Below are 21,567 nucleotides of genomic sequence, written 5' to 3' on the forward strand. Positions count from 1 at the left end.
GCTAATAAAGGCAGACTAATTGGATAACATGTGATCAGCCACCTCGATTCCTATTGGTTGGACATCAGGGTGTTGGCCCGCTGGACCACTGGGAGGTGGCGACCTCACTTCCAAAAAGCACAAGATTTCAATCCTTCAGTCTTGGGTTTGGCGGAGAGAACTAATCTTACAGAAGTCCCAGAACAATATCATATGTCTTTATGGCAATATTTATTACTGGGACCCAGTAAAGTGACGTTCTATCCAATATTCTTTGAGGGTGTTGGAGAGGCTTCTTGTCTAAACAGTACCATTTTGCCCCCTCTAAGGCATACGTTGGTAACTAATGAATTGACTGCGAAATGAACGTAGTTGAACACAATGTGAATAATTCAGTCTCGGTTTCGCCGAAAAGAAGGCGATGTGTTATTATTTGATAATATATATGATCATGATAATTAGGAGACCCTTTGCGGGTGTTTGATCCAACATAATTTGATGTGATTGGAGATGGAAGTTTGCCATAGTGCCTTTAAAGGTATTATTAAGACGGCATTAGTATGCTACTTGGTGCTATTCTGATTGACCATATTGCCAGGAAAACTTAAGTGGCAGGTCTCTATAGTCTTAATTCACGTTGCCACTGTCCAAGTGAAAGGCAAGTCTTGCTGAAAAGTTATTGGAAGGAAATCTTTATCTTTACATGTGTTCCTGAATTTGACCATTAACTTGATCTGTCTCATGATTTCAGAGGTGACTGACCCCTCGGCCCATGAGGTGTGAAAGCGAGAATAATCAGTGCCATTGTGTAACCAAATACGACTCAGATCCACCTGATGCATATGATCTGATGATCGTATATCCAGAACAGGCTAACGAAACGTCTCTTCCATTCTTGACCCTCAAATGTATTGACATAGCTCAGCTTCGAGACAACGCTCATATGGGCGGAGGCTACGGGGGCAATAACACCAACAGATGGCAACAGAAGACATTGGAAGGGTCTAACATTATTTAGCAGAAATCCCCCTACAAGAAGCCTTACAGCAACTTCGGGGACCAGAGTTAGGCCTGGAAGAATTTCCTAGCCCAGTGTAAAGAGTCGCAGAACCTTTAGAGCAGCAAACCAATGGAATATGACCCAAATCCCTAGCCCTTCAAGCGGTGAGACACCACGATTACCATTGACGACGCTTGGAGAATGAGACAGTAGGTCGGGTGAGAACGGCTTGGCAACGATGATTACCATTGACGACGCTTGGAGAATGGTGGCTACTGCGAAAATGATTGGTTGCCGAAACAATGGCCTGATTGGTTGGCTAGCCTTGTGACATCAAATTATTTTTAGACCGAGGGGTTTCCGGAATTCCTCGTACATACATCAGTGGCATGATGTACAGCGTAGCGTGGCGGATCGAGGCTGTAGCTAATACATTTATTTTCCAGGGGAACTCGATGTAGGCCTACAGTAATTGGCAACATGAAGGAGGCTGGGACAAATAACCTAAATGATTGGCTTGCAGGAGCATGTGGAGGTATACATTTCTTTAATCATTATATCCCATTTCATGACACCACTAATGCCACTATGACAATAATAGAGCATTGAATTGATTGTTTGATGATCATTGAGTGATTGACATTGACATTGAATTCACACTAAAGTCATTCAGGCTCCTTATTCCAGTCACATCAGGCTAGCCTAGTAATGGCGTAATGCATGTATTAAATTGCTCAGAGAAAGTCAACACACTACATTATACTGTTGTACATCATTGTCGTCTGTCGTTTCAGGGGTGGTTGGCCTGGTCGTTGGCTTCCCTCTAGATACCACCAAGGTTCAGCTGCAAACGGCAGCAGACGGAGCGGAGAGAATACGAATTATTGATATGTTCAAGAAAATCAAAACAGATGGGATGGTAAGTTGCGATTGATGTAAGTACATGAAGTAAGGGCAGGAGGTGAAAATGGTTGCAGAGGTTATGAAGGATCTTGTGATGGAAGCTTTGACAGTCAGTCCATTACTGGTAACAAAGTAATAATGACGAAGTCGGCAGTCCTTGAGTGGTCTGCCATCGAGCGCGGGAGTTCTGGGTGGTGTCATTATGCCAGTATTTCTCTCTTTTCTTTATTAAGGAGCAGGGAGTCTGGTCTCCAGCTCCAAGTTCATATCGAGCAGATTCTTGTATGCCTAGGAGGTACTGTGCTTTTATAACTACATGATTTTGCTGGTTTATTTTCAGTTCACTGGATTCTTCCGTGGTTTAACCATGCCCTTGTGCTCCTATGCATTTTTCAACTCGCTCTATTTTGGAGTCTATGGGCAGGCTCTGAAGAAAATAAGGGAATGGAAAGGTCAGACTGAATCGACTTACTTGGATATCATGATGGCTTCATTGTGTGGCGGGTTGTCAACACTGATCCCATCATGTCCGATAGAGGTCATCAAGTGTACGCTTCAAGCTCAAGTTGGGAACAAACGTGAGTATGGTTTGAGGACTAAAGGCCCTCTGGACAAAATGCCTTTGTTGAAGGTTCTCTGACAAAAATTTGATGTAATATTTCATTAAGGAATCCCTTTTCCTTCTGTCTTGGCTAATTCAACACAGCAAACGAGTCTCTGACATAAGGCAAATCTGTCAATTCCAATTTTGAGCTACTTAATCTGAAACTCCATTTTGAATGTTCGAACATTGCAATATCTATCCCTCAGTGTTCAATAATTTCTAATCTTTGCAGACCTTGCCAGTCACCACACAACCAAGTATTACAGTGGACCAATTCATTGCATGGCCTCAATCTTTAAACAGCGTGGTCTGCGAGGACTCTACAAAGGTGTTGGCATCCAGGCAACGAGGGAGGTCCCTGCTAGCATGGTATACCTTCCAGTGTTTGTATTCTATGATGAAATGCTAGGAAAGTATACACCCTTACACGCTAATGGAATAATAGCTGGCAGTATAGCTGGAGGACTTTCAGGAGTGACAATGTGGACTACAATTATGCCTATAGATGTGATCAAAACGCGGCTCCAATCAGACAGTCTTGGGGTAAAATATAAAGGGATTGTGGACTGTGCTGTCAAAACATATAAAAGCGGTGGTATCAGAACTTTTTATAGTGGGCTCCTGGTTTGTGCTATAAGAGCATTTCCCTGTAATGCTGCTATCCTGGCTGTGTATAAAAAGACTTTACACTATCTCAATAGTTTGAGTGCAACTAGTGTCAGTCATCCAGAGGTCTTGTATCCCAGCGAAAGAGAACATAACTAGTCTTATGTGAAGCAGTTTCAATAGTGTAAACATGAAATCGGTGCATGACTTCTGCATGGTGGTGGTACATGTATAAGGCGTGAAATTTGATATGCTCACAATTTAGGTATATATTGACACATCTACTGTCAATCCTTCAGTTCGTGGAATTGGAAATGGGTGATTTGTGTATTTAGTACTTCTGGGTCACGGGGACAGTCATTTACTCTAGCCAGTGTTCTTTATTTAGATTTGAATGCATTTCTTGGTCGGTGATGACAACTCAGCATCTATCTGTGTCTTAGTCATTGGCACTGAAAGTACTGTAGTATCATTCTATAATAAGGTGCCAAATTATTGTTAACTGAAGGTCTGAAACAGGCATATTATTGTCTTGGGAAGTGTGCTTTGCTTCAGATCATTTTTAATGTTGGAGACTGTTACATGTATTTTGTTGAAATAAAATGTTACTAGTTTTATAATAATTTGTAAGTTTCAATAAATTGTCATAGCCGTTGATAAAAGTTGCCTCCTGAAGCATCCGACTCCTGTGCCGTTGCCTTCTGTCTTAGTGTAGTGATGTTGTCCCTTGTTTGCTGGCTATCAGGTCACGGTGACATTGAAAGGGAACTGCAGACCAATGGGACTGTCCCACATGCAGCTTAGACGAGATGAGATCTCACCAGGAGTGAAAGTGTGCTATCTTCACCGGATGACTGCCTCTATTTCTAGAACAGCTGTGATATGTAAGACAGGAGGTCCCTTCTCTGCATCAATGCACATTAACTGCACTTGCAATACGGTTTCCATTTATATAAGAGCATGAAGTGAAATTCTTCATGCAACCGATATTGTATATCGGCCAAAGGTGTTTTTTGTCTTAGGATATTTTAAAAGTATGGTTCATTTCTGTACATTTTTATTGTCTGTCACAGGTAAATACCTGTTGAAATAAACATGGTCGAAATACGTACAGTAACTAGACACGTTAATGTGAGGAAAATTGACATTTTTATCATTTTTGTCATTTTTCTAATGACACAAACATTATAAAAGAGGACACATGGACAATGTGTACATTACTGACTAAATACATTATGTGCAGTGATTTAATATGTTGATAAACTAGTGACACATATACCTTGGCCATCTCTGATAGGCCTAATTACAGGCCTTCCAGGCCTACCGTGGATTATTCCAAAAGCAACAGACCACGACATTCATGCTTGCCCCAGGTGTATACAATGTGCTTCCACCTGACTGCTTATGTTGATAAAGAACTGAATGACCAGCTCTCCTATGTCTGATAAGCAAGCTCTAAGTGACGACAAGGAATGATCAACCCCTGATAATAAAATCAACAACAGACTTCGGTGTAAAAGAATTCAAGAGGATCTTTGAGAAAGAGGGCAAGATGGCTTCCAATGTAGTCAATGACTATGTGGCTGGTGCAGTAGGAGGTATTGCTGGACTGGTCATCGGTCATCCTTTTGACACTACAAAGGTAGGGTTTATAGCTCAATGTAAATGCTATCTGCTCTAGAGGGCAGGGAGATATACTTTGTTTTCTCCTTTTTTTTCATTTCTTGGCAACTGATGCCCCTTTGCTTTTATCAGTGGTTTTGAACCAACTTCCTATAGACAAGCAAAATTCTTCTGGAGTCAAATCTTTTAAACCTATTGGACAAAATCAGCACTTTTAAAGTTGTTCATGATTCATTGCAGGTTAGGTTTCAGGTGGAGTCTTCAAGCAGCAGTCTCTCCAGTTGCATGAGGAATATACATGCTGACGGAATGGTAGGTAAAGTAAAGATGGCGAGGACCTCATATTGAAATGAAAAGTAGGCCTAAACCATAATACTGAATGTAGCATACATGTGGAATGATAAGGGGTAAGCAGACTTATGCAGTAACAATGTACATGTACAATGAAAAGTAACACAAGCCTTGGGTCAATATTCCGTAAGATACAATTCATTTGTGCCAAAGCACGAAAACATGTCCAAAATAAAAAGCCACTTTATTAATTTACAGATCGGGGGTTTCTTCCGAGGCCTCTCAATCCCATTTGCTTCTTACGGAATCGTCAACTCGGTTCTTTTTGGCGTGTATGGAAACACGCTGAGGTTTCTGAATGAGGGGAATGTGGATAAGGTCCCCAAATTATCACATGTGTTCCTGGCATCAGTAGCAGGAGGTCTGGTGCAGCTCATCCCAGCATGTCCAGTAGAGGTCATCAAGTGTATGCTACAGTCACAAGCAGGGAATCTCAGTAAGTTGACCGTTGAACACAACAGAGAGGAAGAGACTGCCTTTGTATGGGGCAGACAGTGCGGGATGGTAGCTAATATCAATACACTGGCTCATCGTATCATACCATATCCAAACACTTCAGAAATGCCTGTAGTACAGTTCCTCATCTCAACTGGCCTTTTGGATTGGCATGAAAAATATGTTTTCAGTGATGTTGGGCGGGGTTGCCTTTGGCAGAAAAATAATTGCTACAGCTGTAAGTATAAATATCTAAATATACTTTCAGGTTCTCATAGCAAAGAACTTTACTTCAAAGGCCCATGGGACTGTGCAGTGCACATTTTCAAACAAAGTGGACTACGAGGCTTCTATCGAGGACTCCCAATACAAGCAATAAGGGACCTACCAGCATCTGCCGTCTATTTACCAACTTATACAATCATCAATGATTTCCTTGTAAAGAAACAATGGACCGACAAGGGAGGTTACTTATCAGGGTTTTTTAGCGGTGGAATGGCTGGAGTTTGTTCATGGATGATAATCATGCCCTTCGACGTCATAAAAAGTCGTTTACAATCCGACGTTGGCAAGAAATACAAAGGTGCAATAGATTGTGTGGTTCAGAGTTACCGGGTCGGTGGCTTGAATGTTTTCTATAAAGGGACACTCATGTGTGCAATCAGGGCATTTCCAGTGAACGCAGCAACACTTCTAGTCTATCATAAGAGTATGGAGTTCCTTAATGGACTTGGAGAGTTAAGAGAATAGATCAAGTGTATGCAAGATGAAAGGGGATAGGGATCCAATGATGGAGATTCTTGTAGCACATTCACTGTTGACAAATAAATCTTGTTTCTCAGGGATAGGACTAGACAAACCTAATCAAAGAACAAAACAGTATTTTTTAGAAATATTTTGGTTTATCAAATATTGACTGCTCAATGTATACCAAACTACAATAATAAATAATACAAAATTATTCTACCTGATGTTGTCTGGTCTATTTCAACTGACTTCTCCTATTCTAAAACCTCCAAAGATGTACCTACGCTTGGGACACCACATTGTCCATGTGTCTCCAAACATTAGTGTACTTGAGGACATCATTACAACTGGGACCAAATCAGTCCACATCTGTTGCTGCCAAACTGATTTTTCTGATTCCATATTGTACTTTCTACAAATGTATTGTTCATGAGGTTCTATAGTTGGACAATGTTCCCAGTCCTAAACCCCCAATGACTGCAAGTAAATTCAGGTTAAATTTGACACCAACTACATTGCCAGCAAGCTACACTGGAACTTAACTGCAGACCATGTCAAAATTGGGTTTGAAAGTAAAAGTAATTTGTCTACCACTGGTCTTGATATCTTGCTGGACGATACCTACATACATGAAAAAGTCTGATTTGTCCCTAGAAGATTATACTTCATCCTACAAATCATTTCAAAACATCCTAAATACGAAGGACAGATCATTACAATAATACAGTAATTTGTGATGTTACAAAACTGGACTGCCAAAAATCTTTTGAATTCTGTGCCGATACCCTCTCTCGTGAGAGTCAGGTCATACTCGCAGTTCGGGACTACATACATGCCAGAGCTACAAGCCGTAGTCTTTGAATTGGTGAAAACCTATACAGAAAATCTAGTTTAAGAGCTATTGATGGCTCGATACTCAACAAGAAGGAAAATGCCGACCAGGAACTTGTGTCAAACTAGGTACTGACATCAGGTCTGGGTAACATCTCATAAACACGACCATAACCAGCAACAAAGACTGGCAATTAGGGATAACCTGGTTATTCATTCACAGAGCACTCGCTCCTTCTGATTGCCTAACTTTTATAGCTAGATTGAAAAATGTACCAAATCTTTTTGCTCATCATATGATCATATAAAAGTGTTTATATGAACTGGCACAGTTATCAGCACTCAATCCCAAACTTATCAAAGTTCCTTAAAATAACATTCAACTGAATCTGGACGTTTCCCATGGCAACAGTTCGCAGATGAAAACGTTCAGCACCACTGTAGATCAGATCCGGATTACGCAGCTGTGGTCCTCCGCCCAGAAACATTTGCGATATCTGCTCACGGACTGTTCCCAGTGGACGCCAGGTGGGACATTCTAGATCGTGGACACCTGGCGAGGATGGAACATGACAGAAACCGTAACCATAAAGCTCGTTCCGGCCGTATGAATCTTGATGCCAGACTTGGAAATGGATTTTGGGCCAACCTGGAAGAAAGGACACACATGTATGATGTATTATATGAGACATTGAGAAATAAAGCAACATTGACAATGATAAACTGAGGGTCTTATCACGTCTACATGGGCACGCTCTTGCCATTGATACAAAATGGAGGATGCAGAGCTATTCTGTGGAGATGGAAACAAATGGTTCACTTTTCAGGGAAGGGCAGAGAGATTTGTTACTTTTTCTCCTGGACAAAACAGATATGGTTTATTGTGAATGTACATGTACATATGAATGATAATGATCACCAGCCTCTGAAACCCTTGCTAATGTCAAGACTGGTGACAATAATTATCTTCTGGTGCAACTCTACAAGAAATGAATATCAACACAAGACAGGAACCTGGGCATCTGGTCTAATCTTAGAATATAGGCCTCGAGTTACCTTGCAAGCCTTTTGTGGCAAAGTGAATATCAATGGGGTGGTACCAGCTGGCTCTGTCTTCAATCTGGGGGTTATCAACCTGTGTCTGACCCTCCCTTAATCCTGCAAGTATCTTCCACGCACCACCTAAAATCATGAAAAAAGATTTTTTGCTGAACTCAGAAACGTTTAAGAGGAAGTTGCATCAAAACATTGCAACTTGCTGCTTGTATCCAGGATTCCACAGGCCTTTTGAGAGGCAGTTTGAAAAAGTTTTCAAGAATTTTCAGTTTAACCTCCTTGTTAACAATAACATGGTTAAACGCTTAAAATAAAGCCTTGATTTGTCATTGTCAAAGTTCAAACTGCATACCTGTGTGTATTCCCCATTTACAGAACAAATTGTGCTCTGGGAAACCAGTGGCTCCCACAATCTGACCAATCACATGAACTTCTGCCATTTTACTGGAAATAAAAACAGACAAATATTGAAGTCTATCTTTTAAGACTACTGCTGCCGCTTTGTCAATAAATACTGTCCATTCAAAAGGAAACCAGTCTGCTACTTTTTCCCTGGTCTGTGAAATTCAGTTGTGAAACTAATACTGTGGTGTGGAAGGTGACTGGGCAGCGGAAAGCTTGGTGCCCCCCCCCTCCTTCTAATTGGTATCCGAAAATAGATGCTTGAATAAGGAGTGTACCAATGTACATGGATGAAGCTATTGTCGGACAGTTACACAAACTGGGGGAAAATATCACTATACTTGTCATTTTTTCAGAGAAGGAATCACCCGATACCCAATAACCACTATGAAAAAGCTTCTTCAATATATCAACTAGGATAGTAACATCGCTGTTTGGTAAAAGAAGAAGATATTTACCAGAGAAATTGATTTGAAAATCGGCATATTCAGCAAAATCAGATTTGTTTGTCAGCCGCCATAGCTACCCCATAACTATTTCACGCTTGCGCTGAGGTCTCATTAGGGAGTTTTTCCCGAATGTACGCGATGATGACGTGACCCATTAACAGGACGTAACATCTATTTCAAAATGCGTTTCCAATGTGATTACATGAGGAAAACCCATTTGTGTCGTATATCACTGGAAATGCCCGATTATCCTGATTCTGCAGGATGTCAAATTGGGTATTTTATTTCTTTAAATAAACAAAGTGGTAATTTCCACGACAAAATCGGTGGTAATGGCATTCCTAAATCATTCATTTTGAACCGATTGAGGCCAGTTTGAAGACTTCTTCTCTGGATTCATATGAACCCATAAATGTATGGATTATGGTGCCTATGATGTATGATTAGACCTCAGCAGGAACTGAAAGACTACCCCGTGTCGGTTGCCCGAGGCCTATCTGACGCTACCCTTGACGCCGTCCTCCACACTGTGTAGTGCCACCTGATGGCTCGCGCACTTGATTTTTCTTGCGCAATGTAAATTTTGTGTGCGTTCGATTCACCAGTCTGATCAAATTTCGACGATGAGTGAGACTTTACTTCCGGCAACAAGGCGGAGCCTGGAAATCTAAAAACAGATATTCCCAATAAAAGCCGAATTTCTACCTAATTCTGCTTCACATTTTCAATCGAATTGATCCAACATCTTGTTGAGTGCCATTGGCACTAAAAAACTTTAAAAATGGATGATTTTGAAGCACGGAAATATGAAATTGATGTCAAGTTGGATAGGGTTAGTTCATGAGTAGGCTAAAAAAAGCACAAGAGAATGCATTCTCACTGACTCTGCCATTCGGTCACTACATGCATTTGAACCAACCACAGCCCAAACAAGTTTGACGTTCATATAATGTTAATCAAAGTCATAAGGTAATTACGAATTGCTAAATTAGGATCAGGATTCAAAATGATAAAAAGTGTCTAAATTTTCAATTGCAGGAAACCACCAATTTGGCCCTTCTCAAGGAATCGTTGGACAAGAGTGACAACATGACAAAGAACATGTTGTCTATACTTGACACATTCAACAACAGACTGCGGAAGCTGGAAGCTACAATCACACCAGTTTATCAAGAAACAGGGAACTTACAGAGGAGACAAGAGAGTATCCTTGCAATCAGAAATAAGTTCAAAATCGGTCTCCTGCTCCCCAACCTCGCATTATCCTTGGTTTTTCGAGAGAGTTTACGTCCAGATCGTGATCGCAGTGGAAGTGTTAAGAATCAAATAGTAGAAAAGAACATATGATAGCTCCAAAACTACATCAATCTAAACGAACCAACTTTTGCAGACCATGGCAGTACATTTCACAGTAGAAATCTGATGGTGGTCATTATAAAAAGAGAATATTTTCTTTAATTCATATCTGAAATTGATGTGAGTTATTAACCTTAACTCTTTATCAGATATTGACAAAAGTCTTTGTAAACTTGATAATGTGTTAAGTTTCTATCATGTTGCAAAAGAAGCTGATCCTATCATACGAGAGGGGTGAGGAACATTTCACTAATGTTTAAAGTCTTTCTTGGCTTGATTATCATACAGATACATGCAGACATTGGAGCACCAATGTTCACAACAGTCAATAGCTAATGTCGGAAATCAGTTAGAAGCTGAGCAGTGAACCAAAGCTACCTTCTTCGCAAATGACAGCCTTGAAGTTGTAAGAATCCATGATTTCTTGAACAGTCAGGATTTCTAGAGGGTGGCAGTCAACTTTTTCTTGAACCTTGAGTTGTTTTTATTGACATGTCATTAAAACATCTTCTCTGGTTTCCTTTCAGGCCTAGCTCTGGTTTGGAGACGTATTTGGATTGCATGGCTAAACTGAGAGGAGCAGTGAACTACTTCACAGAAGATAATCCAGGAAGCCCTGAACTCTCTACTGTTGTAGGTATACATGTAGGGGTCATGTTAGCATAATAGCATTCTGACACAATACCTTAAAATGTGCTAGAGTCGAAACTATGGTAGCAGTTACTTAGGTTTGATTTGGTGCATGGTGTGGAGTGTTGTCCCTGACTCATCTCAAATCTTCTAACTCCAGTTGTAGTTCATACTTTGAAATCATCAGTCGTGTTGTTGCCTTGAGACTTTTCAGTTGGGTAATTTAACTTCTGTTTTATGTAATTCTTTGTAATGGTTTTTATATTTCAGAGCAATCTGTATGAGACTGGCAAAGACAATTTGGAGCGAGAGTTTAGTTCTCTGCTGAAGCGACACAGTAAGCCAGTTACCCCCGTGGCGGTTCTAAACATGATTGGAACAGATGAAGGTTTGCATTGACAGGTTCTTGTGACTATAAAAGGTTTTGTTATGTATTACCTGTGCATGGAACTCGAATGGACACTTCTGACTCGAGACAGCTTGTCTCATGTGTAAACAAGTTGGTGACCCAAAACTTGTGAAATATGTGCGAGATACCTTGCAACGAAACTTTATTCGAAAACAAGAAAAAACAAATGTTGTTGTTGTGAAGTTATGGCAGAACCGCTTCTACCTATGCATCGGAGTAACCACGTATTTAGTTTTCATTTCAGATATGTTGCTTTTGGATAAAGCGTGATGTCTATAATTTTCAGAACTGCCAAGCGACAAGCGTCCAGAGAGTGTATGCAGTGCTGGCAGTATATTAGGTGTCGAGCATATATCGGACAGAGTGGTCGAGGAACTTGTTCAGATAACAAAATGGCTTGTTGACAACAGAGCATCGACTGAATTCATGAATGTTTACGCAACGGTCAGGTCAAATAATCTCATGAAAACTTTGCAAGGGTATGTAATTTACAACAAATACATCTCTTTTTGGGTGTAGTTACAAAAATTGCATCGTTGCCTGATTGTTCGTTGCTTTACTGTAAAAAAAGGTATTTTTAGTGATATTGGGCAACTACAGAGAACTAAGAGGGTTTTTTCGTTTGTTTATTTGAATAAACTGAAGGTTAAATTACAAGTTAGTGGACACCAAATTCATAACAGTAGTGGATCTCTCAACGATTCTATTGATAATTAGCTTTCAGGATTTTATCCCCATGAAACGTTATGAAACGTTGGTAAGTTGATCAGTTGGTAAATGGTCTCAGAGAGAACAAGCAGATGTCCTTTTCTAATACCTGGGACTGGGTCCTTCCATTCAAAATCTCTCATAACATGATATATTGTCAATCCACACTGCTGATGACATAACCAGGTAATCTGCTTCACACTTGGGTCATCCCTCAGTTAAAGTGCAGCTGACTTCCTCATCACTATTTCCAACAGCACAATAACAATTAACATATCCTTCCACTAGCAATGGTGGTCAGCTGCCCAACACATGCCCCGATCAGCCCCTCTGTGTGAACCAGTCTTCATAAGGTCACATGTCCTCTCCATGGCCAGCAGAAGGAAATATCCCAAGTAGAAAGTAAAAGTCTGGTTCCATTGGCAGCTATCTCTGTGCAGCAGTGGCTCCGATTTTTAGCCTTGAGTTAACCTGACATTGATAACCAAACCTCCTCAGACTAGCACCTCTATCCATCGTGACAAAGTGTGATATAGTAAGAAAATGTGGTAATGGGAGATAGTAACAGTCACCTGATGTTGTCGTTGACTCTCCATTTCATTTACAGAGTAAAGGATCATTTGCGGAAGGCAAGCAGTGGTAGTACATCCCACGGTACCCCCCACTCGCCTCTTGTAGTAAGTGCACACAGGAACAACGGCTGACTACGTAACATGAGGCTTGGTGCTTAGCTTGACTATTGTATGACCTTGTCACGGTTTGAAGGCATCTGTGGGACATTGAAAATATGAAAAAAAATCGCATATCTGTTGATGTTGAACGTATGAGAAATAAGGTAAACCCCTTAAAGGTCACAATCAAATTCTAGGCTATCATAATTGTTAATTGGTTAACTTGCAGTATGCAGTCTTATCAACGCATTATTTCGACATCGGTGGGACGATATCTTGAAAGGTTCACTTTCGTTAAAAGAGCCATTGAAGGAGAATGGTGATTTTGATGAGTCTCTCTATGGTGCCCTCCAACCTTCAGGTCAATACTACATGGTTTAGGCTAGACACTATTCTTGTGCATTTTGAAAGTTCTTGAAAATATCGCTTAATGTCCGTTATGCAGTGGCAAAGCTACTGCCTTGGGTTGCCAATAATGCTAAAAAGCATTGGTAAAATCTAAGGCAGATTATCACGCCTGGGTAAATGGCAAATGCATTTGGCCCTTTGCTTTCATGATGCACTTGAATCTGTAAATACCTTCTGTATACATGTCTCCAGGCATGGAATGCAGATACCTCCTGTATACATGTCTCCAGGCATGGAATGCAGACCTCCTGTATACATGTCTCCATACATGTAATGCAGACCTCCTGTATACATGTCTCCATACATGTAATGCAGACCTCCTGTATACATGTCTCCATACATGTAATGCAGACCTCCTGTATACATGTCTCCATACATGTAATGCAGACCTCCTGTATACATGTCTCCATACATGTAATGCAGACCTCCTGTACACATGTCTCCGTACATGTAATGCAGACCTCCTGTACACATGTCTCCATACATGTAATGCAGACCTCCTGTACACATGTCTCTGTACAAGCAGCACATGCCAGTCTATTGCTAACCTTTATGTCTCTAACTCTGATACACTTCTAAATTTTTAGACACCACGGAGCACTTGTGGTATGTCCTCCTATTTTTTTGCACTCCACTTAACGTGTAGTGAGCAAAACTTCACTAAGATGAAAGCCATCGTCTGTTACTTTCACTTGTTGTGTAGCTCCTTGATTTTAAGACTTACATGCCTGATTAGAATGAGAATAACATCGGGCCATCATTCCCTTGTTGTGAATTTGTTTTACTAAGTTAGGTTTCAAGTCGTGGTCCGTTGTGATGTTTTCATTAAACTGATGCATGTTTCTTATCCTGAAAAGCTGTCTTCCCCATTACTCTACCTGGCCAAACATTGACACAGTAACAAAAGACTGATTTCACGACACTGATCCTTTAGAATATTCAAATTTTCGTTTTGAGAATAGCAGTTTATATTTTGTTTTTCGTCTCTCTCCATTCTATGTTTGGTACAATGCATGCATCCTTGTGTGATGTTTCTGTCTTGCTCATCAATACAGATAAAAGCCTTGTTTAAATTACTAGATAACTGTATGAACTAAGCTATTGTCTTTATATTGTAGTTCATTTGAAATCAAAACAATACTCACTGACTTTTCTGCATGAATGTGGCATGACCATTGTGCTGTGGCTGCAGTGTTTCATGACATTTAACAAATTGTAAGAGATAAACTACAACACTTATACATGTAGTACAAACCAATATCTTGCTTTTATCAATTTATTCATCAATGCAATTGAAAATGCTTAATCCTTGATGAAGAAACTTTTGTACAGAAATGGTTCAAGGCTCATGCACAAGCGTCATAAAACTCAAATATTCTACTTGCATTGGTGTGTTTCCATTACAATGCCCCCCCCCCCCCTGTAGGCCAAAAACATTTGTGCTTTCTCTCTTTCTTTACCTTAACATGTCTGTTTTATCATTTGCAGACGGCAAAAATGAGAGGTGCAAAAGACACTCCAACCAGGCGGACTTCCAAGAGAGTCGCAACGTAAGTCTGGATATTTCTTGTCACGTCATATACACCAAAACATCTGGTTATCTTATCAGTTCCTGGCTGAAATTCTATGACTTAAAAACTGCGGGCTGGCACAGAGTTGTCGATGTCCGATTGTGGAGTTATGATGATGAGATAGTATGATATTTCAGTTAGCTTTGAACGTGTTTCATCATTTTCAGATTTGCCCGCAAGTCAACATCACTGATACGAGGTTCAATCCACTCTTTACCCATTGATCCAAGTAAGATTTATTCCTTGTCCGTAGAGCTAGCTTGATCCAAGCTTTAGATTAGTTTGGCTTCATTTGCAGTGTTTTTTGTTCATGTCTCAGTCTTATTACTCTAAGTGTTGTTGCACAAATAACTCCTTGAAAACAAGCTGTTCAACTGTAAATAAAGAAGGAGTGGATATGGAAGTTTGGAGTAGGCTATGTGCCAAGAGAGAAAGGCATTGGATTCTGTGTGCAGTGCTAGGAAAATAGCTTCAGACCCTTGCTTATAGCTTTGGCTTGCTTCAATACCAGAGATTACGAGAATGAGTTACATTTTCACCTTTGCCATTTTACCTGCACCTGGCTGTTCAAAACATGTTAGTTGCTAACTTGGTGTTCGATGTCAAGTAAAACACCAAGGTTAGTGATTAGACTTGCTTTGAACTACTGGACTATGCACAGCATATCTGTTGCTTTTGATTTCAACGCGATCATTTTAACTCCACAATCGACAGGCCAACACAGACCTTCCTCTGTATTTGATCTCTGTTCATGTAAGTCTTGCTGTGTCAGCAAATTCATTGGCTTCACTATTGATGTTAGCGTGGAATAACAACTAATACTGAGTCATCTTGCAAGGTGCAAAATTACGAACCACCGTGGCAGGAATTCAATCTAATCTTACTGGTGTATTGACTTTCATTGTTTGTTTTGTTGTAATATTGTTTATTCTGTAATCTAACGTCAAAGGAATTTCTGGTTTTGGCCTCTTGATTAACTACCTTTTAGACTTTGTTGTCAGTGATAACCAAATAACCCTATTGATCTATTTTGGACTAGAAATGCATCACTGTTCCATAAACTATAACATTATTCTACAACAAGTAACAGAGATACATCAGTAGTCACGAGTCTGTGAACTGGAGTTATAGGTACCTTGTCTGGTATATACTACACATTACAGTATCAGCTATGTCAAAAATACTAGTAAAACAGTTTCTGAACTCAGCAGAATTGATAAGGGCATAAAAACCTGCAAACAGATACATTTCTTGTCTTTAACCAAGTGTGAAATCCATATGGTCTAATACTTTAAATCATGTTACTGATTGTGCTCTGTACCTTTTAAGGTGGCCTGAAGCGGCAGCCATCTTTCAGCCTTGATATCAAAGAAGAAGGCAGTGAGATTGACATAGAGATCTATATGAGCTGCATCTCGGCTTTACTTAAGTTGGCACAGGTGAGGTGCATTTTATAGCCAAGTTTATATCATTCTGCCATAGCAGTGGTGGCCTTGGTTGAATGAGCTCCTATATGTACCTCCAATGTCAGGCACTGAAGAGCTGTGTGTACCATTGTTAAACTAGTCAACAGCTAACACACTCGTGGCATCAGAATGTGCCACAAGGTTCAATCCGCAGATACTGGTCTTCTTCTGCGTTAGCTCCTTTGAGTGTTTCTTGCCTGACACAACGATTGGCCACCAATTGGTATAGAAGACTCCATCTTCAGTGATTGAGGAAGAGATGATCACCGGCTACCGATGGGAGGATTCTCTCTGCACCATACTAATCTTTTGAATGTAGATTTCTCTCTTGTCTCGTTACAGAGTGAAAACCAGCTCCTGATGAGAATTCTTCCACACGAATACCAGCGGAAAACATTCGATCTCCTGATCCAGTCGTCGTTGGAATCGATTGTGAACGAGGGAGAACAGATTGCCATTTCAGCCAGGAAGTTGATTGCTAAACACGACTTCTCTGGCCTGTTGTCCATCTTCCCTGTGGTGAAACATCTACGCTCGGTCAAGGTGGAATTTATACAGACTTTGGAGGTATGGGGTCCAGATGGGGAATGTTCGCTGTTTTATTTTTGCGATTTAGAAAGCAAACATGGCATTAAACTCTAACGCATTACGATACCTGCGGCTGTGACGAGCCTGTTGATCAAAGTCTATGTTAATATTGGTGTCTACCTGGCAAATGTCAGATTTATGAAATTGAATAAAGTAATATCTTCTTTCCTTTAGGGATGTCAGGCACCGACGCGACATAAGCTGACCTCACTCATGGACTCGCTCAGTACTACAGTAGGTCATCGCTATTCACTTTATGCATCTGTATGCCTGAGAGGGCAGTGATATTTCAGTGTCTTCGTGACATTGAAGAAAAGGTTACTGTTGGACTTGCTTTTTCAATTGATTGTTTGAATTGAATGATTGTTCACTATCTTTGCTAAGCTCATCCTTTGCCTGTCTGTTTTCAGGGTGCCAAAGCATTGGAGTCATTCATCGAAAATATAAGGGTAAGTCAGAATAATGGGATGCAATCCTGATTCTTCAATTTCATGCTGGTCAAGCTGTACTTGTTTGAAAGAGGGGAAATTGTCAGTTAGTTTATGACCACTTGTCACAATGTCTCATGATAACAATATGGCTGTGCCAGTCGGAGGCAATGGCCACCAATTCAAGTTTGGGTAGAACCACGTCAACATGGTAGTATTCCGGTCATGATGAGGAGGATGGTTACTGATTTAGATATCTTGTTGTTTACTTGTGTCTATCATCATTCCAGAATGACTCTGATAAACAATCCAACATGCCCAAGGACGGAACAGTCCATGAACTTGCTAATAATGTAAGTAAGCCAATGTGGCAACTCGATGTGACCTTGAAATTTGTAGGAATTGCAGAGTCGGAGGTCTGAAATGTTTCTAAAGTCAGCGTAATGTTAGTTGTGCTGGAGTCATTTCTTGTTCTGAAGTAGAGTGTAATGTCCCTTAAGAGGATGAGGGATACAATCTAAAGGAATAATTCCATGACTTGGTTTTGCATAGTTTTGGTGAAGTTCACAATACTTTTCATTTTTTAGGTGCTGATCTTCCTTGAACAACTGATGGATTATGGAGAAACAGCAGGTGCTATGCTTCTAGAACAAGGCAAGTTGAAAAATAAGATACACTTAAAACAGAAATAGCTCTCCCCAGATGTCCTCCTGCATTCTGATGAGGAAAGATCCAACTTTCTAATGAGACATTGGTTTGGGTGGTTCCCTCAAGCGCCTGTTTGGCTATAGATGTCTGGCTAAGGAAGCATTTGACCGCGCTGAAGTGCAGTATAGAAGAACACAGAGATTGATTTCCTGATGTAACATACTCCTCTGCTGCTGCACCACTGGGTGCCAAAACTGATCAGGGTGCGACAGACTGCTTGTCATCTCTTACATTAATGTAAGTGCCTTCTCTTTCAGAAGCCAAAACCACACCCACTGACCTCAAACGTGATGATATTTTTAAGCATAAACTTGCTGATTATATAAGTAAGTACTAATAACCAAAAAGTAGGGTAATGGAACCAAGTATGATACTGAGATAATGGTCGATAATTGTACTTTTGATGATGATATTGCAGTCACTTGGTTCTTGATCAAAGGAAGTGGCAGTGAGTCGTGTGGCATTGCAGTCACTTGATTCTTGATCAAAGGAAGTGGCAGTGAGTCGTGTGGCATTGCAGTCACTTGGTTCTTGATCAAAGGAAGTGGCAGTGAGTCGTGTAGCATTGCAGTCACTTGGTTCTTGATCAAAGGAAGTGGCAGTGAGTCGTGTGGCATTGCAGTCACTTGGTTCTTGATCAAAGGAAGTGGCAGTGAGTCGTGTAGCATTGCAGTCACTTGGTTCTTGATCAAAGGAAGTGGCAGTGAGTCGTGTAGCATTGCAGTCACTTGGTTCTTGATCAAAGGAAGTGGCAGTGAGTCGTGTAGCATTGCAGTCACTTGGTTCTTGATCAAAGGAAGTGGCAGTGAGTCCTGTAGCGTGCTCACCAAACATTTTGCTCTTTTTTCCAGACAAGGTGCTGTGTGCATTGAACCTCAACCTGTGTAACAAATCTAATTGCTACGGAGAGACTCTGAAGGCCGTCTTCATTCTGAACAACTACAATTATGTACTCACTTCCATGAAGAGGTAAGTAGACAGCTCTTTTGTAAAGAAAGTGTATTCCTGTGGCTGACACTACACTCTCTGATAGACATCCCCAGATGATGAAATCAGACATGGACCAAGATCGCCACTGTGGTGTTGGGAGTTTTCATTGCAACCAAAGTTTCAGGTGAAGTCTTGAGAAAAGGCTTGGCAATATCACAGGAAACAGGGCGTTTAATTGTTGATTGAGCCACGTTTCGCGTGAGACCGTCCTTGGTCAAGATAACCCTGTGACTGAATGTGTTGCCTCCTTTCCAGATCTGGCGTATTAGAAGCGCTAACAGCTTATAACAAAGATGTCGAGAAGTACTATAATGAGCAACTCCTTGAGCATATGAGGTTGTATTCACAAAGGTAAGGTAACCAGGCCACTTTGAGGTGTGTGAGTGTGTGTGTGGTGGTAGCATGTAAAAACAGCCAGATACATTGGAAAAGGCTGTTTGTAACTAACAGAAGAAGATGATGAACCTGTTAAGATCTAGCCTTATGAAATTCCAATAATCTTTGCTGCAAAATATGCCTGTACAATGAAATGTGTTCAGCCTTATGGTGGGTGTTGTTCCCTTTGAAAAGTCTGTTATGGATCTCGGACAAGAGAAGAAATGAGTGATAAAATGTTGTTGTGGGGATGACGGGGATGTGGAAATGGTATGAGATGCTGTAGCTGTCATTGTTCCTGTTGAGCCTCTGAAGATAACGTGTACGTTTCTGTTACAGTTGGAGTCGTGTCCTTCATTACATCTATGAGCCAAGCAAACCTGCCTCACTTCAGAAGACTCCATCGCCGGAGTCGGGGAAGTTAAAAGATAAGGAGAGGCAAACTATCAAAGATAAATTTGCTGTAAGTAATCAGGTTATGGTAGAAAAAAAAAAAAATTTTCAGAGATTTTTTGATTTGATGAACTTTTCCTGGTAAAGTTTCTGAGAGGAGGCAATAAAAAAAAAAATTTCACAAATTTTTGTCCTTCCATTAAAATCAGCTATTTTATGAAATGATCTCCTGCATGAAGATTGCATTTAATCTTGTTTATGATGTATACTGTCATTAAAAGTCAATATTGAATTCAATGTTTATATTTTCAGGGTTTCAACAAAGAGATGGAGGAGTTATTCCGTACGCAGAAAACGTATGCTAGTCCTGATCCAGAATTACGTGCCAAACTCACCAAGGACAACAAGGACTTTATTCTGCCCAAATACAGATCATTCTTGGAGAAATACATGACAATGAACTTTTCAAAAACTCCAGATAAATATACGAAATATTCCGCTGACGATGTGAGCTACATGATTGATCAGTTCTTTGAAGGTGCTATGTGAGACGACTGTGTTTGGTTGGTGGTCAAGGTTTGCATCTGATAACTTGGCGGCCTATTATTATTCCATTGGTGATGTACGAGAATGTAGCTTATAATCTTGGGTGCTGTCTTCAGTTATAGTAAGGTTGTTTCTTTAGTTATAACTTGGATGAATGAAAAGACAGTAGGCAGGTGAGATTTTAAGAAAAGGTGCATCGTTAACATTTTTGGCAGGAATGATATTGTCTGGTGAAAGACATCATCTTCTCAGATCATTAGAGTGTTGTTGGTGATTCTCCTGTGGATATTGCCGAGATGCCTTCTCACATGGTCAATTATTTTATTTGTAGCTGGTTGAAGCTATTGGGGTAAAGTTTTTATCAAGTCCTACTGAACATTGGCAAAGGGGTTACTGGTACCACACTTGATTAACTGAAAAAGACAAAACCTGAGATCAAAAAATATTACAAATCAGGCAATCTAAGTACAGATATCTAAAAATACTACTCTTGAAGTAGTTATGCCTCTCCTGCATTGTCTAATGTTATGTAAACTCTGATGATGTACGATTTGTATACTGTACTATATGACTGTACATTTGATAAAAAATTGTGAAAGAAAATTGTCAGTTTTGTTCCTTTGTTCATTCATGAAGAGTGGTCTTTACTCTAGCTCAGTACAACCTGTCAGTCCTGTTTCTGTGGCTGCTGTAGTCCTTGAGCTGGCCACGTCTTCCCCTCTGTGCTGTCTGGCGTTTGTTATTGGAAGACACCAATATGTCTATTCCAGAGCAGTTGGATGGGCTTCTATGGCAGTCCTGGTTGTGATGGCAAGTTCAGGTTGTGATGCATTATGGTGGTTATGGTCCTGGCTGTGACACTGTTACTGTTGTCCATTAGAACAATCTGCTGGATGTGGCACGATCCTCGTAGCCTTTTGGCTGTGAGACGATCTTGGATGACCACTGTGAACAGTTGGTCGCAAGGACAAACCCTCTTATAAGCCTACTGATGGTAAACAGACAGTCGCCATAACCCCAGACATGTTACCGGATTGGTGACCTCCGGAACAGTCCTTGTTGTGACATTTCGATGAGTGGTTATTTAGCCTGCTTGGGACACTGACGTGTCCGGCTTGTGATTGTCCAATTGTCCTCAGTTCTACCATTGGTTCGTTAGTTTAACACTAGGTTGACAGATGGCGTTGGAGAGTTTCATCCCTGGTTGCCATGGCGATGTCATGATGCCGTCCGCCCATTCCAACCTCGAAGATGCCCAAAACCTCGCAGCTAACTTAATTGCTAGCTTGTCAAAGCAACGTCTAAAGAAACTGTTGAAGACCCAAGAGAAACGT

At 40.6% G+C, this 21,567-nt stretch overlaps 4 protein-coding genes across 6 annotated transcripts; 3 read left to right on the plus strand and 1 right to left on the minus strand.

Moving 5' to 3' along the window:
* Nucleotides 1-789: 789 nt before the first annotated feature.
* LOC135484916 (solute carrier family 25 member 48-like) lies at nt 790-3,678 on the plus strand. The gene is made up of 4 exons (XM_064766618.1): nt 790-1,514; nt 1,774-1,898; nt 2,223-2,460; nt 2,719-3,678. Exons 1-4 carry the CDS (start codon nt 1,460-1,462, stop codon nt 3,249-3,251), a joined length of 951 nt encoding a protein of 316 aa, XP_064622688.1. The 5' UTR covers nt 790-1,459; the 3' UTR covers nt 3,252-3,678.
* Nucleotides 3,679-4,434: 756 nt separating this feature from the next.
* LOC135485257 (solute carrier family 25 member 45-like) lies at nt 4,435-6,464 on the plus strand. The gene is made up of 4 exons (XM_064767105.1): nt 4,435-4,734; nt 4,956-5,027; nt 5,265-5,502; nt 5,770-6,464. Exons 1-4 carry the CDS (start codon nt 4,645-4,647, stop codon nt 6,249-6,251), a joined length of 882 nt encoding a protein of 293 aa, XP_064623175.1. The 5' UTR covers nt 4,435-4,644; the 3' UTR covers nt 6,252-6,464.
* LOC135485258 (B9 domain-containing protein 2-like) lies at nt 6,439-9,104 on the minus strand. The gene is made up of 4 exons (XM_064767106.1): nt 8,996-9,104; nt 8,488-8,579; nt 8,136-8,261; nt 6,439-7,728 (listed from the first exon to the last, which is right to left on the minus strand). Exons 2-4 carry the CDS (start codon nt 8,573-8,575, stop codon nt 7,415-7,417), a joined length of 528 nt encoding a protein of 175 aa, XP_064623176.1. The 5' UTR covers nt 8,576-8,579; nt 8,996-9,104; the 3' UTR covers nt 6,439-7,414.
* A 521-nt stretch (nt 9,105-9,625) lies between these two features.
* Nucleotides 9,626-20,817, plus strand: LOC135485221 (exocyst complex component 7-like). Of its 3 annotated transcripts, none has more exons than XM_064767046.1 (20): nt 9,626-9,818; nt 10,025-10,190; nt 10,492-10,576; nt 10,870-10,975; nt 11,243-11,360; nt 11,668-11,860; nt 12,099-12,138; nt 14,657-14,718; nt 14,907-14,968; nt 16,069-16,178; nt 16,548-16,772; nt 16,968-17,027; nt 17,204-17,242; nt 17,512-17,574; nt 17,809-17,875; nt 18,187-18,255; nt 18,781-18,898; nt 19,175-19,270; nt 19,634-19,757; nt 20,000-20,817. In XM_064767046.1, the coding sequence occupies exons 1-20, from the start codon at nt 9,768-9,770 to the stop codon at nt 20,234-20,236; spliced, it is 2,091 nt and encodes a 696-aa protein (XP_064623116.1). In that variant the 5' UTR covers nt 9,626-9,767; the 3' UTR covers nt 20,237-20,817. The 3 variants fall into 3 exon arrangements, with proteins under 3 accessions (XP_064623116.1, XP_064623115.1, XP_064623117.1); XM_064767045.1 differs by lacking the exon at nt 12,099-12,138 and adding an exon at nt 12,697-12,766; XM_064767047.1 differs by lacking the exon at nt 12,099-12,138 and adding an exon at nt 13,756-13,774.
* The last annotated feature ends 750 nt before the right edge of the window (nt 20,818-21,567 follow it).

This window comes from Lineus longissimus, chromosome 3 (assembly GCF_910592395.1).
Source record: "Lineus longissimus chromosome 3, tnLinLong1.2, whole genome shotgun sequence".
NCBI lineage: Eukaryota > Metazoa > Nemertea > Pilidiophora > Heteronemertea > Lineidae > Lineus > Lineus longissimus.

Bases quoted from the DNA above. Each gene is read 5' to 3' on its own strand.
- LOC135484916 (XM_064766618.1), top strand. From the start codon at position 1,460: ATGAAGGAGGCTGGGACAAATAACCTAAATGATTGGCTTGCAGGAGCA. The intron at 1,515-1,773 runs GTATACATTTCT...CTGTCGTTTCAG, and splicing joins GCTTGCAGGAGCATGTGGAG to GGGTGGTTGGCCTGGTCGTT. The intron at 1,899-2,222 runs GTAAGTTGCGAT...GTTTATTTTCAG, and splicing joins AAATCAAAACAGATGGGATG to TTCACTGGATTCTTCCGTGG.
- LOC135485257 (XM_064767105.1), top strand. From the start codon at position 4,645: ATGGCTTCCAATGTAGTCAATGACTATGTGGCTGGTGCAGTAGGAGGT. The intron at 4,735-4,955 runs GTAGGGTTTATA...GATTCATTGCAG, and splicing joins ATCCTTTTGACACTACAAAG to GTTAGGTTTCAGGTGGAGTC. The intron at 5,503-5,769 runs GTAAGTTGACCG...ATATACTTTCAG, and splicing joins GTCACAAGCAGGGAATCTCA to GTTCTCATAGCAAAGAACTT.
- LOC135485258 (XM_064767106.1), bottom strand. From the start codon at position 8,575: ATGGCAGAAGTTCATGTGATTGGTCAGATTGTGGGAGCCACTGGTTTC. The intron at 8,262-8,487 runs GTATGCAGTTTG...TCATGATTTTAG, and splicing joins TAAATGGGGAATACACACAG to GTGGTGCGTGGAAGATACTT. The intron at 7,729-8,135 runs GTAACTCGAGGC...CCTTTCTTCCAG, and splicing joins TGCCACAAAAGGCTTGCAAG to GTTGGCCCAAAATCCATTTC.
- LOC135485221 (XM_064767045.1), top strand. From the start codon at position 9,768: ATGGATGATTTTGAAGCACGGAAATATGAAATTGATGTCAAGTTGGAT. The intron at 16,179-16,547 runs GTGAGGTGCATT...GTCTCGTTACAG, and splicing joins CTTTACTTAAGTTGGCACAG to AGTGAAAACCAGCTCCTGAT. The intron at 18,256-18,780 runs GTAAGTACTAAT...TCTTTTTTCCAG, and splicing joins TAAACTTGCTGATTATATAA to ACAAGGTGCTGTGTGCATTG.